This window comes from Myotis brandtii, unplaced genomic scaffold (genome assembly GCF_000412655.1).
Source record: "Myotis brandtii unplaced genomic scaffold, ASM41265v1 scaffold902, whole genome shotgun sequence".
Lineage (NCBI taxonomy): Eukaryota > Metazoa > Chordata > Mammalia > Chiroptera > Vespertilionidae > Myotis > Myotis brandtii.
The window spans coordinates 184611-200670 of record NW_005371709.1 but is presented as its reverse complement, the minus strand read 5'-3'; the positions used below and the strand labels follow the sequence as shown (position 1 = coordinate 200670).

General features: G+C 47.5%; 1 protein-coding gene across 14 annotated transcripts in view; it reads left to right on the top strand.

Annotated features, from left to right (window-relative positions):
- Window positions 1-16060, top strand: part of PAX2 (paired box 2) — a 90119-nt gene that overhangs the window by 73593 nt on the left and 466 nt on the right. For 11 of the 14 annotated variants that reach the window (XM_005885344.2, XM_005885345.1, XM_014532715.1 and 8 more), the window contains 2 exons: window positions 13669-13770; window positions 15945-16031. In XM_005885344.2, the coding sequence (XP_005885406.1) occupies window positions 13669-13770; window positions 15945-16031 (189 nt within the window). The remainder of the gene's footprint in view (window positions 1-13668; window positions 13771-15944; window positions 16032-16060) is intronic. The other 3 variants (XM_005885340.1, XM_014532717.1, XM_005885341.1) reach the window with 2 other exon arrangements.

Here is a 16060-nt window from a genome sequence, read left to right as displayed (position 1 = left end):
GCCAAGATCCAATGTTTGGATGAATGGTGCCATTACCCGAGAAAGGGCTCCTCATTCTTAAAATGTTTTTGCTGGCAATTAAACGGCTGCAGTTATTGATCTTCGTTGATTTTATGTCCTCCTAATTTGCATAATCTATTAAAGATGAATGATTCATGATGTGTTTATTATGGGGACAAACAGAATTTGCTGAAGGTACTGTCAAGGTGAGAAACAGGGCAGTGGCCAAAGATTTCATGGGCCATCTCAGGAGTGGGTCCAGCAGATTGGCCTTCAGGCCAGGACTTTGTGGGGAGCAGTGAGCAGTGATGCCAGGAGAGCAGACACAGAGTTCTCTAGAAAGATGTGGGCATCTGGGGGAACCAGGCTCCAAGCATGGTTGGGATCTGGGAGAGGCTGTGATGTATTTGTAGAAATTCCTTCCCAAGATTCTTGAAAAGCTGACTTTGTTGGTGACTATGAAGGGCTTTTGTGGAGGAAGAAAAGGGAGGCCCTTTCAGGTAGGTGTCTGGCCAGGTATGTGCTCAATGTGAGCGGGCAGGGGGGCATCCTGTGCCTACAGCCTGGCTTAGGTGTACCAGTTCGAGCCCTCTTCATTCCCCACGTCTCAGGCACCCAGCTCATCTTCCCTGGGGACAGGCAGCTGAAGCCGAAGCTGCCTCTGGGGATGAGTCCTGAGGAAACCAGCCCGGAATGCCCTAGCCTGACTTGAGGAGCCGACCTTATTGATATTCCTGCCACCTCCTGGCACTGGAAGCTGATTTCAAACTTCACCAGCCACTTGATACAGCTGTTCCACAAGGTCAGGACTGAGAGGAGAGAGGAGCTTGGACTATTGTGTGGAGGGGAGAGTGGGCCCAGTGGGCCAGGACACAGCTAATCACATTGCAAGCAAGGGTGGCTGCCAGAGGCTGGGGCTCGGCCCGATAGCCTCCCCTCCCCACCTTCCATCATGGAACCAAGGAGAGAGACTGATTTTTCTGGGTAGTGTTTGCAAGTTCTGCCGAGATTTTAATTTCACTGCATCACAACTCAGCAAGCTGCCAAGTCAAGCTGGTTATTTAAATTTATCACCCACTTTCCCTTCCGCCGCTGGGCTGCTCTAGCTCAGCGGCACCTCTTCTCTCCAGCCCACTGCTCTAGGCTGCTGATCTGGAACGGAGCCGAGTCGCTCCTAAGTGATAAGAAAAAAGGGACCAGCTAGACGAGAGAGGAGGTTGGGGGCACTCTGGCCCCAGGCTTCCTCAGGTTGGCTGGCTGTGGCTGGTACCGTCTTCTAACTTCTTATTCTTCCAAAGGACCCCACAGGGAGCTGCCATCAACCCCTCAGTGGTCCCAGGGACCTCTGCATCAGGGCCTCTTCAGTGAGGACTCTGCCTCCAGCTGTGAATTAGTGCCTTCATTCCTTCAAGTCTCTCATCACTGGTAGAAAGAGCCCCTCTTCCCTATGCCCTCCTCACCTTGAACCCTCCCTTCCTGTGCCTGGTCAGTTCTGCAGCCACAGAGGAACATGAGGGGACACTGGCATTAATGTTGATCTGGGAGAAGATGAGTACTAGTTTCAGGATTCCCAAAGTCCCTTGGAGATGCTTCTGAGCATTTAGAGAGTCGCTTGGCCTGGTGAAAGTCCACCCCGCAGGTGGAGCTGAATGGAATGAGACGGTGCTGGAGAGCGTTAGGGCTGTGCGGAGGCTCTGCCTGCTCCTTCTAGAAGCTGAGGAATACACCGGTCTCCGCAGCTATTGCACTGAGCGGCCGTCACCGGCCTGTAGTGTGCATCACTGTCACGCACTGGGAAAGCTTCATGCAAATGTAGTTCTCACCGCTTCATCTTAGTCCCAGAGAGGTAATGGAGGAGTGAGACTGAGTTCCAGAAGCAAGGAAGGTGAAACTCCCCAAAACACAGCTGGGTAAAACATAACAAGAATTGTTTACACATGACCAAACCTCACTCTCTGGTACCAGAAATAGAGGGAAACTCAAAGCCAGAGCAGTATGTGAGGGACTGTTGGTATCATCCTGGAGGCTGGGGTTGAACAAGGGCAAACTTTTTCTGCAGAGACATTCCCCAATCCAGGGCACCTGGGACTCCCACAGGGAAAAAAAAATCCACCAGTCAAGATGAGCTCACTATAAAAAATTACACACCTCATATCAACACACACTATCACGAGGAAAGTTCACAGAAGCAATAATTAGGACAATTAATACCCCCTAGCACTGGAGAGCATAGATCAGTGATGGCGAACCTTTTGAGCTTGGTGTGCCAGCATTTTGAAAAACCCTAACTTAACTCTGGTGCCGTGTCACATATAGAAATTTTTTGATATTTGCAACCATAGTAAAACAAAGACTTATATTTTTGATATTTATTTTATATATTTAAATGCCATTTAACAAAGAAAAATCAACCAAAAAAATGAGTTCGCGTGTCATAGGTTCGCCATCACTGGCATAGATCAATGCAAAGTAACTATAAAATAAGCATATTTAATATTCTAAAAAAGATAAGAGAAATATAGTTTTGTGATTATCACAGATTTGGATCCTACTTCCCCTTCCCCACCACTGCTCAGTAAATTGTGAGATATGGAGATAATAAAGGATTTTAAAAAATGAAGACCACACCTATAGCTTATTGTTTTGGAATTTGGGAGCCATGGAAAGGGATGAACCTCAAGTAGCCTTTCAAGTAAAGTCTGTCCCCTGCTTAGCAGCCAAGCTTCCAGACAGCTAAGTCTCAGCAGAGAATCTTCTATTTTCTTTGGGAAAATGTCTGAATGTTGGAAATAATGCCAGGGGCAGTGCATTCCTCCCCAGTGGTATGGGGGCCTTGTTGGCTTCCCCACGCTGGTGGGAAGAAGGTAGTTTTATTCAAGAGCTTGGAAGAGACTTCTCTGGATGCCTAGAGAGAGACTGCAGCTCTGAAGGAATCCATAGCTAAGAACCAGGAGGCGATGTGGTTGCTGCCCAAAGCAGGGAGAGGGAGATGCTGGTTTGAGCAGAGGTGGAGAGCCCAGTCAGGCAAAGTTCAAAGCAAAGCAAGGGCTGGCCCCCAGGGCCTGGAAGCCTGGGAGAGCACTGTGAGCTCAGCTTCTGAGAAAGGGTTGCGAACCCTTAGGAGCTCAGACTCCTTGCCCACATCTGGGGTGGTCAGCAAAGTGGCCTTTTAGCAGACAGAAGCGTGGACCCTGGGAAAGTCTTCTCCTACTCAGGGAGTCCGGGAACGGCCTCTTTCCTGTAGTTAACAACCCCCTTCCAATGTGACTGCATTTCCCTCCATAAAACAAACAGCTCAGCCCTTGGCCAGCCCCTCGGGGGAGGAGAGGGCAATAAAGGCTGAGAAATGTTTTTGGAGGAGGCTGGGAGTCTCCTCGTCTTGTCTATCAGCCCAAAGCCCGATTAGCAAGAGGAATTTAGGGCACAGACATCAGAGTTCCTCTCCAACCTTGAGAGGAGAGGACTAGGGCAACACCAACATGCGGCGAGTCAGAGGGCCCTTTCCTGTGGAGGCAGAACCAAGCCAGAGGGTTTCTCCTCAGCACCCTCAGGCCCTGGACCCTTCCTTTAAACTGAAAAGGCCCAATGGAAAGTCGCTAGCTTCCTCCAAACATCTTTGAGGCCTCCAGCCACATCCCCAAGGACCTCCAGCCACCAGACCTCATCTCTGATTTAATTATGGGGGCATTTCCATAGCAATGAGACATTGACAGATAATGCAGGTGCCCTGGGCCTGCAGCCTAGGGAGTCATTGGATCAGGGCTCTTTTTCTTCCTCCTTTATCTCATGCACCTCTAAAGGGAAAGAATGTTGAAAATAAGAGGCATTAATCTACTCTAGGAAGGGAGAGTCAGGTCAAATTTGAGCAGTATAAAACCTGTACCACCCCTGTCTCCAGCTCCAATCCCATGCCCAATGCCTGTGCCCACTGGCCTTCCCATTCAGCTGCCCTTCCCAGGAGGATGCCTTGGGCAGAAGCACAAGGGGCTGCTAATGGAGCTGCAGAGGGAAGGAGAGTCATAGGGAGGTATGAAGGGCTCCCAGGCATCTCAGCACAGATGTAATTCTATGGTGTTCTAAGCTGAGTTCAAATTTGGCCCATTACTTTGGACCTCTCTTCTTGACTCTTCGGTTCATCTTTCCCCTCCATCCATGAGACCCAAGGGCTGAACATGCCAAATGGACTGTGCTTGGTCCTCCATAGCATAGTTTCACCAATTCATTTAGAGATCAGGGAGAGGGGCCAGTTTAAATTTGAGTCAAACTATTTTCAAGAAACCATTGATCTTTTTTTCAAGTGCATATAGTAGCCAACTCAGTCCAACAAAGGATTACCTAGTAGAAAACACTGGGCACTGCTTTCATGATTCGCTAGATTATAGGGAATGTTTAGGCTGCTGCAGATGTTTAGAGATGCTTGGGGTGTCCCAAAGGAGAGTCCTCCGAAGGGGGAATATCCCAGCACTAAGCTTGTTTACTCCATTATTTGGCACTTCCTATGAAGAAAAGGTTGGCTAAGTAAAAGTAAAGTCAATCAACCCAACCTTTTCTAAATGACCAGAAAGCCTGAATAGTGGTTTTCCAATGAATATTACCGGTGCGCATGGGAACCAAAGTTCTTAGCAATGTCCTGGTGCCTCAAAGCCACCTAGGCAAGACCTGAAAGCTTGTTTCCCTCAAAGAGCCAGCTGTCCCCCAAGGTGATGGGAAGACCCCTCCCCCACTGTCTCCCCAGGGTGATCAGAATCCTTCCTTCCCCCACATTAGCTGTAGCCTCAGGACAAACACATTTCAACCTGAGCTTTGGGAGGCAAGCCCTGCCACTATTGTTGCTTCTGAGAGGGCTTTGCTCGCCTTCAGACTGGAATCCTCCCCTCTCCTCCCAGGTGGTGGCTAGGCTGGCAGGCGGGAGGGAGGAAATCCTGGGCAGGCTCAGAGAGCAGCCTAATGCTCCAGCAGCTTAAGTGGCCGTTTTCCTTGGGATTAGGGTTTCACTTACACAGAGCGCCTGAAAAACGCTGCGCTTTCGGAAGGATTAGAGCTGACAATTCAGTGCTCTCAGAGAACAAAATAAAGCCAGAGAGGAACTGGCAGAGCTGGAGTATCGGGAGACTGTGCAAACAGGCTTAACCTCTGCCCACCCAGCACGAGGGTGTCTCTTGCTCTGAGCCCATCAGTGAGCCTGGGCCCCAGCCGTCTAGAAAGCAAGCGCCTGCCCAACTCCAGTCTTCATTTGCGATTTGCTAATGGAGCCAGAGAAGGCAGTGTGGGGAAGTGAAATGAGAGGGCTAGGATGTCTTCCCAACTCTGAGCCTTAGTTTCTGCTGTAAAATGAGGGAGTTAGACTAGAAGGTAACCAAGTTCTCTATCAGCCCTCGGAAAATGTGATTCTCCCAATACTCCCTAGCCTTATACTAGGATGCTGAGGCTGCAGGTCCATCCATAGTCCAGCTGAGTTAGAAGCAAGCCTCCTCTTGTGGGGTCCTGGGCCAGCAGACTACCATGGCCCAGATGAAGGCCATGTGCTGTGAGGAGAAGGGGTGTGAACAGCATGCCTGGTTGGTCCAGCCCATTGGCTGTGAAGGGGAAGCCCTCACTGAGTCCACACAGATCTGGGCAGCATCCCTGCCTAGGATACACCAGGGACTAAATTAAGGTCGAACTGTCTGTGGGAAGCAAGATCAGCTAGGAGAGCAGCCACTCTGAGCTGCAGGCACAGCCCCCTCTGCTGGAACCCAGAGAAGACAAGCCTCTGGATGAGGAGCTGTGGGGCCAAGACTGGCTGGGGCTGGGGGACCTCACACCTGTGGAAGGACTTGAAAACCTGGGAAATAAGAAACAAAATGAAATATTCTTTAAAAAACTCTTTCCCTCCCCTTTTATGTTATTTTTTAAATATATTTTTATTGATTTCAGAGAGGAAGGGAGAGGGAGAGAGATAGCAACATCAAGGATGAGAGAGAATCATTGATTGGCTGCCTCCTGCACACCCCTACTAGGAATCGAGTCCCCAACCAGGGCATATACCCTAACCAGGAATCGAACCATAACCTCTTGGTTCATAGGTTGACACCCAACCACTGAGCCACAACGGCCTGGCATTCCCTCTCCTTTTAAAGCATCTTTTACAGACTTAAAGTTTGTTACGTTAGTGCATTATGTAATTTGGATCGGTCATGTGATCATAACTGGTATAGTAAATGTAAGTATATGGTATATTTAGGCAGCAATTACCAATCTAATAACTGTGCATTCTTGGAAGCAGTATAAATGCTTGTGTCCAATGCAGCCACAGACTACCAACCTTGAAGCAATCTAATGTCTTCGTTTTCATTACCTTATGAGAAGCAGGCAAACTTGAGGATAGGTTAGTAAAACAAGAGTTATGCTTTCTGGCCTTAGGGTCCTCCATCGTGTCAAGTGGAGAGCAAAAGTGCTCATTTTCAGAGAAAGGTGCTGAGGAAAAGCATCTCTAAACTCATCGAATATAACTTTTGCTGCATAAATCTATGTCTAATAAGTCTTGCTGTCTGAGCCATCACTGAGCCGAAGCATCCCTCTGCTTTGGCAGCTTCCTCTTTATCATTTCCTTGGTCTTCTAAATTCTGACATTTTTTTTTACTTGAGATAAGCTTCTCTGCTTCTTCACGTGTTATTTTGTTGTTCTTTGTATGATCTTGTTTATCAGTACCGTTCAAGTGGCTTCAAACAAATCAGTGCCTTTCCTACACCAAAGAACAGAGGTTCTTTTGGTCTTTTATAAATACTGCTTATTAATCTTTGGGTCATGAATACTTTTGAGACTATGCTAAAAGCCATCTAGATATAATTTATATATAAACATTTAATGTATGACTTTATACGGGACTCCCCAAAGCACGGCAATGGATTCCTACAGGATCAGTGAACCCTTGTTGTGGAAAATGGAAGAACCTGAAACATGCAAGAAACAATAAGTGACAAGATGTTCTGTTATAGGAAGAATTTGCTCAGCATAATCCCAGGTTAATTACCTGGACCAAATAGCTACTAGTATGTATTTCCTGGGTCTACAATATTTGAGACTGTCATTCTAGAATCACCCAAGTATACTGCTTGTTCTGTAGTCCAGGTTCTGCCATGTACTAGCTGTGAAATCTTGAACATAATACTTAGCGCCTCCGAGTTTCCGTTTCTCATCTATAAAATGGTGATTAAAAACAGATCAACATCATAGGTCAATGGTTCTCAACCTTCCTAATGCCGCAACCCTTTAATACAGTTCCTCATGTTGTGGTGACCCCCAATTTCATTGTTACAAATTGAACATAATTAAAGCATAGTGATTAATCACAAAAACAATATGTAATTACATATGTGTTTTCCGATGGTCTTAGGCGACCCCTGTGAAAGGGTCGTTCGACCCCCAAAGGGGTCGAGACCCACAGGTTGAGAACCGCTGCCATAGGTTGATATGAGCATTAAATGAGATAATACACAGAAAATATTTAGGACAGTGCCTAGCATATAGTAGGTGCTCAATGAATGCTGGCTAGCCTAAGTACAAGTAGAAACACAAGCCTGCCCTTGAATCTTAGATGAAATAGCATAAGTTATCTGGTGACTGAAATTTTCCAATTTCTTAACGGTCTTTCACTTTGCTTTTCTCTGTACTTGTAAGAGCAACTTCACTTAGATTCTCTCCAAAACAGTTGATTCGATCTGGCCCATTTGGTAGGGAATGCCTGACAAAAGTGCACTGTCTGATTCAGATGTAGTGATTGCTGTAGAAATTGGCTTTAGAATCTTCAGGGACTTCTGCAGTTGAACTGAGAAGGCATCCTCATCAAGTACAGTGCTTCTAACACTTCTGGGTACTTTAAGAGACTCAACTACTACTGTTTCTTGAAGAGCCTCTTTGTTTTTTAGAAAACTCTCAAAGGAGATTAATACTCCACCCCATGGAGCTTTACTGCAGACTTTCAGTGTCAGTATTTTATTCTTTGTGTCCTCCTTTTTCTTGTCTCATCTTAACGATGGCCGTGGCAATATGAGATTTTGCTTGTTGGATGACTTCTTTTCCTTTTCTTTGGCTCTTTTGGGAGTACCTGGCTTCATGTCATCATTATAAGGTAGTGTGGTACAGACGTAGCTTCAAACTTTGGCTCTGTCATTTACTAGCTCTGGAGCCAGAGGAAAGTCATTCTGGCTCTGTGTGCCTCCATTTTCTCAACTTTAAAGCAAGCAAGTTAGACTGATCATCTCAAAGGCTCTTCCATCTTTAAAACTATAATCTTAGGAAGCAAGTCTCCAACATGAAATGTCCATCCCCTTGTAATATGTGGCATTTTATCCATTTGTGATTCTTGGTGCTGTTTTTATGTTACCGGCATTGTCAGTGAGCAAAGCAAATGCTTTACTGCTTCCTATCTCCTGTTGGATGGCACATATTTTATAACTGATGTATTTTGCTGTGTAGCTGGGGTTTTTTCTCTCTTTCTAAGCTTTTGCTTGTTTAAGGAGGTGGCTGTGCTGTCTTACAGTTTTAGAGTTTGTCTCCACTCCCATTTGTCCATCTGTCTGTAGTAACACAAGACCCAGTGCTCTGTCGATTCTTCCTTGCACTGATTCCATTACCCATTCATATTCTCTCACTAAAAGAGGCTTGCTCAAAGAATGCTGCTGGGCAAATGGTATGACAGTCTTAGTAATTTGAAAACTTCCTGCAGTATGTGTTTTCCATTATTGACAATGGTGTTCCCAGAGAATATATGGCTCCGGCAAGAGTTTGGTCAATGTTTTCCTGCTCTTCAGGTGTCACCTGTGTACTAATGAAGCCATTGAGAGTGCTTTGTATGCAGTAGCTTGCACCTTTGTTGGCTTAGGCGTCCTGAACAGGCACCTCTTTGTGGTGATACTGATGTTCCAGAATCTGGAGCAGCAGCAGCACAGCTGTATGCTGACCATCCGGAAGCGTGCATGTTTTACCTCATCATGGGTTTCTTCTCGCACATTCTAAAATGTCTGATAACCACCAAGCTATCTGTATCTATGAGTTGATTTTTGTTTTGTTTGTTCACTTGTTCCTTCTTTTGTTTTATAGTCTACATACGAGTGAAGTCATACAATTTTTGCCCTTTTTTGCCTGACTTATTTCACTTAGCATAATACCCTCGAGGCTCAGCCATGTTGTCACAAATGGCAATATTTCATCTTTTTGTATGGCTGAGTAGTATTCCATTGTATATATACCACATCTTCTTTATCCCTTCATCAGTCAATGAACACTTGGGTTGTTTCCATATCTTATAAATAATGCTGCAATGAGCATAGAAACGCATATATCTTTTTGAATAGGTGTTTTTATGTTCTTCAAATAAATAAAGATATTGAATGATAATGTTGTACACCTGAAACTTAGATAATGTTATAAACCAATATTACTTAAATTTTTTTTAAAGTTCATTTTGAGAAAAAAAAATAGAGTGACAACTTGACTATTAAAAAAAAAGTCTGGCCCTAGCCGATTTAGCTCAGTGGATAGAGCATTGGTCTGCGGACCAAAGGGTCCTGGGTTTGATTTCAGCCAAGGGCTCCTCCCTGGCCTGGGCCCTGGTTGGTGCTCATGCAGGAGGCAACCAATCAATGTGTTTCTTTGACACTGATGTTTCTCTCTGTCTTTCCCTCTCTCTCCCACTCTCCCTAAATATCAATGGAAAAATATCCTCAGGTGAGGATTAACAATAACAAAAAAAAAGTCTGAATAGCACTCTACAGATTCCGTGTTTAAAGTAGAATTCAGAAATGTCTCTTTCAGGCAACAGTTCTGTGGGTGACCTTCAGCATGCCAAAGTGTCTATATGTTGAAAGTTGGCAAAAGAAAAAGCCAGTGGAAATAAAAGTTGGCAAGAAAAAATATCCAGTGGAAATAAACAAAAAACCCTGGAGGTGTGCCTCCAGGTTAGCTGGAAACACCTTTCCAGTCATCCAGCCTCTGAAGCTAAGGACGGGATTGTGTGACAAAAACATATTACAAGGAATTCATGTGTGACAGGTTGTGGAAACCATGCAGCTGAAAATCAGAATTCAGATGCATTTAAATTCCTGTTTATTAAGAAAGAAGCATACTTCTTTTCCTAGCTGCTTTGTGTACATTAAGATCACAAGACCAAGAGGAATTGGGTTTCTAAATCTTTTACATTCTCTTTAACTCTCCTCTGTCTTGGTCCTTTTTTCTTTTTCTTTTTAAATATGTTTTTATTGATTTCAGAGAGGAGAGAGAGAGAGAGAGAGAGAGAAACATCAATGATGAGAGAGAATCATTGATCAGCTGTCTCCTGCACACCCCCTACTGGGGATCAAGCCCATAACCCGGGTATATGTCCTTGACCAGAATCGAACCTGGAACCTTTCAGTCCATAGGCCGATGCTCTACCCACTGAGCCAAACCAGCTAGGGCTGTCTTGGTCTGTTTTTGACCAATATATGTCATATTATTAATCTCTCTAGGAATTGATAGATATGGCTGTCATTGTCCATTTCAGGTCCACTTCTCTGAGAGGTGGTCAGAAGGAGTAGACCATTTATTGACAATAGAAGTCAATGAAAGAAAACCCACAACAAAGCAAACAGATTCTTTCTGCTATCTCTCTGGGAGTCTAAAGCAATCTCTTGTTTAATAGTTCCACTCTGTTGTTTATTCTTGAGTTTTACAGTGTAAGAAATTGGCTATAATAGATAGGTTAGAGAAAAACTATTCTATTGCATGAGAAAGCTGAGTCACAATATTTGAGTCCCTTACTGTTAATCTTTCGTTAACCTGTAAACACTCATAATCCACTGTTCAAACTATTTTTAGAGAAAAAGGCAGATTCAAACATTTACATTTGTCCCAGCCTTTACCTCTTTAAAGGAGACCAACAAATATGAAACAATTAAAAAACAATATAGCCCTCTCTATTGTTTTTGTTGGCTATAAATGCATAGAATGATAGAAAATTAAAAAGTATTTATTGAGCACCTACCATTTCTCAACTGTGCAAGAAAGCACAGAAGACAGGACCCTCAGTTTGATTATGATCTGCTTGAAGAGGCAAGCCATGATACGAAACAACAGGGCTGGTATAATATGAAATATAATGACGTGCTCATCCATGGAGCACAGACGCTACAGAAGTTTAGGAGAGATAAACTCTGAAGGGTAGAATAGTAGGGGTTTGAGCTGGAAGGAGAAGGAAGCTATGAGTAAGATGAAAATGATATGGCAAAAGCACAGAGGTTTCACAGCAACACGCCAGTGAAAACAGTCAAACTAAACCAGGAGGGGTGCAAATCAGAGCTGAGGAAGCTGGCTGGGAGGAGTTCCTGGGACGCTGTGAAAGCCTGGCAGAGTTTAGATTCACGCTGTAGTCTACACAGAATCAATGATGGTTTTTACAAGGGAAGTGTTGAGAGCAATGTTTTATGAGGACAAGCCAAGCATCCACACTTGGGAGAGACCTGAGAGGGAAGAATGTAGAGGCGGGGAATAGAAGCAAGAAAATTGTTGTGGCAAACCAAGGGCAGGTCTTAGGAGCTGAGCTGTGGAGGTGTTGGAGGAAATGGAGAAGGGACAGATGTCACAGACATTGCTAAGAGGAACTGGGCACACTTGGTGACTGACTTCATATGGAGGGGGAGGGAAAAGGCCATGTCAAGAAAGACTCCAATATTTTTGGTCTCATGGTCTTCAAGTAAGTTGTTGGTAGAACTGATAATGGAGACAGTGAATCAGCTTTTATTCCTGTCAAGTGTGAGGTGACAGTGGGACAGCTAATGAAAATGTTCAGCAGGAAGCTAGAAATACAGAAATTTGAACTGTATCTCTGTAGTCTGAGGGTAGGAAAGGTGAATCACTCAGATATGTTAAGGTGGGGATGAGGAAACTCAGAAAAGTAGGAGGAGAGGTCAGTTTCAAGGTGAGAGTGGCAAGGAGAGAGAGAGAGAGAGAGAGAGGGACTGACTTTGGAATAGACATTAGAGGATGAGGATTAGTGAAAGTGAACTGGGCCAGATATGCATAGTTCCATAACTTCCTCCAGCCACACCTTGCTTTCCCAGCGTTGGACAGAGGCACTAGAGTGGGAGAGTGGCACTGGATGAAGAGGAGGATAAAGGGAATTTGGAGAGGATGAATGGGACCCAGGAGAGCAGGAAGTAGTGTCTAGGGCAGTGATGTCGAACCTATGACACGCGTGTCAGAGGTGACACGCGAACTCATTTTTTTTGGTTGATTTTTCTTTGTTAAATGGCATTTAAATATATAAAATAAATATAAATCTTTGTTTTACTATGGTTGCAAATATCAAAAAATTTCTATATGTGACACGGCACCAGAGTTAAGTTAGGGTTTTTCAAAATGCTGACATGCCGAGCTCAAAAGGTTCGCCATCACTGGTCTAGGGCATGAAAGTGTGGGAGAAGAAAGAGGGCGATTTTTGTTGTTGTTAATCCTCACCTGAGGATATTTTTTCCCATTGGTTTTTAGAGAATGGAAGGGTGAGAGACAGAGAGAGAAAAACATCGATGCGAGAGAGACACATCGGTTGGTTGCTTCCTGCACGCGCCCTGATAGGGGCCAGAGATTGAGCCTGAAACCAAGGTACTTGCCCTTGACCAGAATCAGACCAGCAACCCTTCAGTCGTGGGCTGACACTCTCACCACTGAGCCAAACTGGCCTGAGCATGAGGGAAAATTATTATGATTAGCAATTGGAGCATACTAAAATGCAAAGGGGGAAAAATGCAAAGGGAGGTGGTAACCTCTTCCTGGTGGTAAAGGGGACAGGCAGGGAAGGAGGCCGCTCACTCAGGTGCAGGTATGTTGAAGAGGAGATGTCTGTGGACCATGGGTATTTCCCTAATGTTGACTTGATTTGCCTTCCCATTAAGGAAAGCCCTGCCTCCCACTCTCCAGGCTCTAGCTAATAGAGGACTCTCAGGACAGATGTCATCAGTTGGGGGAGGGGGGGGCGGGGACAGGGAGGGGAGGATGCAGATTTTGGAACTTGATCTGATCCACTTGCACTATTGGCTCAAAAGCTTCTGATTCACTTCGGAGATGGTTTTCTGTCATTTAAATGCCATAAACACTAACAGCAGAATAGCTCACTGGCTGGCCCCCTGCTCTCCACACCGGCCAGGCCCAGCACCTGCAGCATCTCTTGGAGAGGAAAAGGAAGACCCATTATCCCATGTGGGTGGTGGGGGGTATCTTCCAAACCTGAAGGAAAGGTAGGGTGTTAGGGAGGAGAGAGATGAGCAAGATCATAGAGGTGCATTTGGTTACTGGAGAGACCACAGCTGAAGACCTTGCTGGGAAGGAAGCGTAAAGCCAGGTCATCCTCCCGCCCTTCTCCATCTGGGTTTGGGCTACAAAGAGACACAAGCAAAGGCAAACACGTACACACACACGCACCGAGAAAGAGCTACACAGAGTGGAGGTGCCTACACAGCTGATCATAGGACAGACATGTAGGTCACGAGCTCATCCACTTGTAAAGGCACACCCGGATCTGCTCATCACATGCATCTCTGTCTACACACAGCTCTTTCTTCTCCAAGGGTTCTCTTCCCATGGAGTGCCCTGGTGTGAGTAGAGGCAGGCCCCTCTCTGCCAGGCCTCATGCCTTCCCCTTTGTGTTTTTCCAGGTCGTGACATGGCGAGCACCACTCTGCCTGGTTACCCCCCTCACGTGCCCCCCACTGGCCAGGGAAGCTACCCCACCTCCACCCTGGCAGGAATGGTGCCTGGTAGGTGACAATGCTGTAGCTGCCTAATTTATGAGGGGGTAACTAAATTGTGGGTGAGCTGCTGAGTGGTCTTTAGGCTGAGGGGGTGGGAAGAGATCCAACATCCCCTCCCCGCAAACCACTGTTATTCTACCCCTCACTCTCCCTAGAGCTGCAGTTGGTCCCTCATCCTCTTTCATAAGCAACCTAGGGAAGGAGCTTGCAGAGTGCCCCTTGTGTGCATCCCACTGTATGTCATGGCCCCTTCACAGGGCCCACCCACTCAAGCCTGTGCCCGGGGAGCACTCAGCCTCAGCTCCACCCTCAGTGCCCCAGCCCACCCCCAGCCAGCTGACACTGCTTGGAAGAGCCTGCCCTGGTTTCCATGGAAACTTGGATCCAAGAACCATTTCCAGAGACATGTCAGTCACTCAGACAAAGCCACCCTGGTCCACACCAACCCACAGGGAAGACCAGAGTTAAGAACCTACCCCACCCCAGAGAGAAGAGGGAACCTACCCCACCCCAAATGAAAGAGGAACAGGGGACAGGCTATGGCAGGAACCAGAGAGGCTAGCTCCAGAGAAATGAGCTAAAGCACCCCACATGTCCTCAGAGGAACCAGGCTCTTCGCTCCTCAGAGTGCAGACCATCCCCTGGCTGGGCGCAGCTGGGTTAGGCTGTGTGAATCAGAGAGGCAGAGGTCGCCCTTAGGCTCTGGTGTTGTGCTCTTCCCGACCCCTCACCTCAGATTGGAGCCAGACTTGAAGCCAAAGAGAGTTGAAGCACCTATTTGCTTCAACACCGGAAAACTCTTGGTTAATAAGGATGAGACTCACTGGGCCTGCACCCGCTCCCATGGTTGCCTTCTTGTGTGCCCCTTCCCTGAAGCTCAGCTCTCATGGGAGGAGGGTGGGTGGAAAAGGGTGACTGGCCCCCTTCCTGGACTGTCCATCCAGGGACAGCCTGGATAAGCAGAGTTGGGGGAAGGGCATGGCTGAGAGGGCATTGCTGCAGAGTGTGGTAGAATGGGGGCTGAAGAGACTTAGAGGAACTGGGTAGGAGGAGCTGAGGGGTGTGGGTGAGGAGACCCAGATGTGGGGTAGGGGGAGTAGAAGTGTTGAGAGCAAGGAGACTCTTCCAGGAAGGTCCCAGCAGTGAGCTCTTGGGGGCTGGAGAAGGTCTTGGAGAGCTGGGGTGAGGGAGGGGGGAGTCTGTAAGGAGGTGGGGATGAGGGGAGCGCAGAGAGCTCGTGGTGGCAAGGGGGGAGTCGTTAAACAGAATCTAGTGCTGATGAGGAAATTACACTTGTTTCATTAGCGATGGGGAAGGAGATAGCTCAGTTCCTCTTGGTCACAGTTGAGCTCAGAAGCTCATTATCCTGCTGCACGCATGCTTTCCCTCCTCGTCAATAAACAGGCTTTCCAGTGGCTGCATCCCCCACCCCCACCCCAGCTCCCTCTCCGAGAGGGGCCCCTTCTCCTCTACTTAACCCGCGGTTAGGGATCACTGTAAACAGTCTGGGGTCATCACACAGGAGAAAGGGCGAGGGGGAAACCCGGAGATGTGGCCTTTCTCCCGTGGAGGGAGTGAAGCGGCTTCCGACGGGCTGGGAGCCCACGGGGCCCTCTGCTCACCGCTCACGGCTGGGCAGGCAGTCCACCTGCTGCCCGCCACCTCCTTCCCCTGCTGCGTGCCCCACAAGTCCGGTCTCTCCGAGGGAAAGGTGGGAGGGGGGTTCCCAGCAGAACCCAAGCCCTTTGCTTTGGCACAGTACTAAGATGCCATTTTTAGGACTTTCTGGGACAAAGTGTCCCCAGGGCCTTTCTTCGCCACCCTCCCCCGCTTCCACCCCGGGGGGCTATGGCTCCCAGAACCAGAGTCTGCGCTAAGACCCTGTCCTCCCACACAGCGGGGTAGGCGTGCCTGGACCCAGAATAAACCCTTCTCGGCTGCCAGAAACGCCCCCGCGAGGTGTCCTAGGGGAGCACCGCCCCGCAGGTCTCTCCACTCCCGTGTGCGAGGGTCGTGGGTGCAGCTGCATCCCCCCCCCCCCCCACCGTGTACACACGCACCCAGGGCTCTCCCCACGCGGTCTCAGTGGATTGCTCCGCCTTCGCCTGGCCCACAGCCTGCAACATCGGGTCCGCCTCGGTGTTGCGCGTGTCTGATCCCACTCCCCCACCCTCCCGCAGGGAGCGAGTTCTCCGGCAACCCGTACAGCCACCCCCAGTACACGGCCTACAACGAGGCTTGGAGATTCAGCAACCCCGCCTTACTAAGTGAGTACGCCACCCGGCAGCAGGCAGCT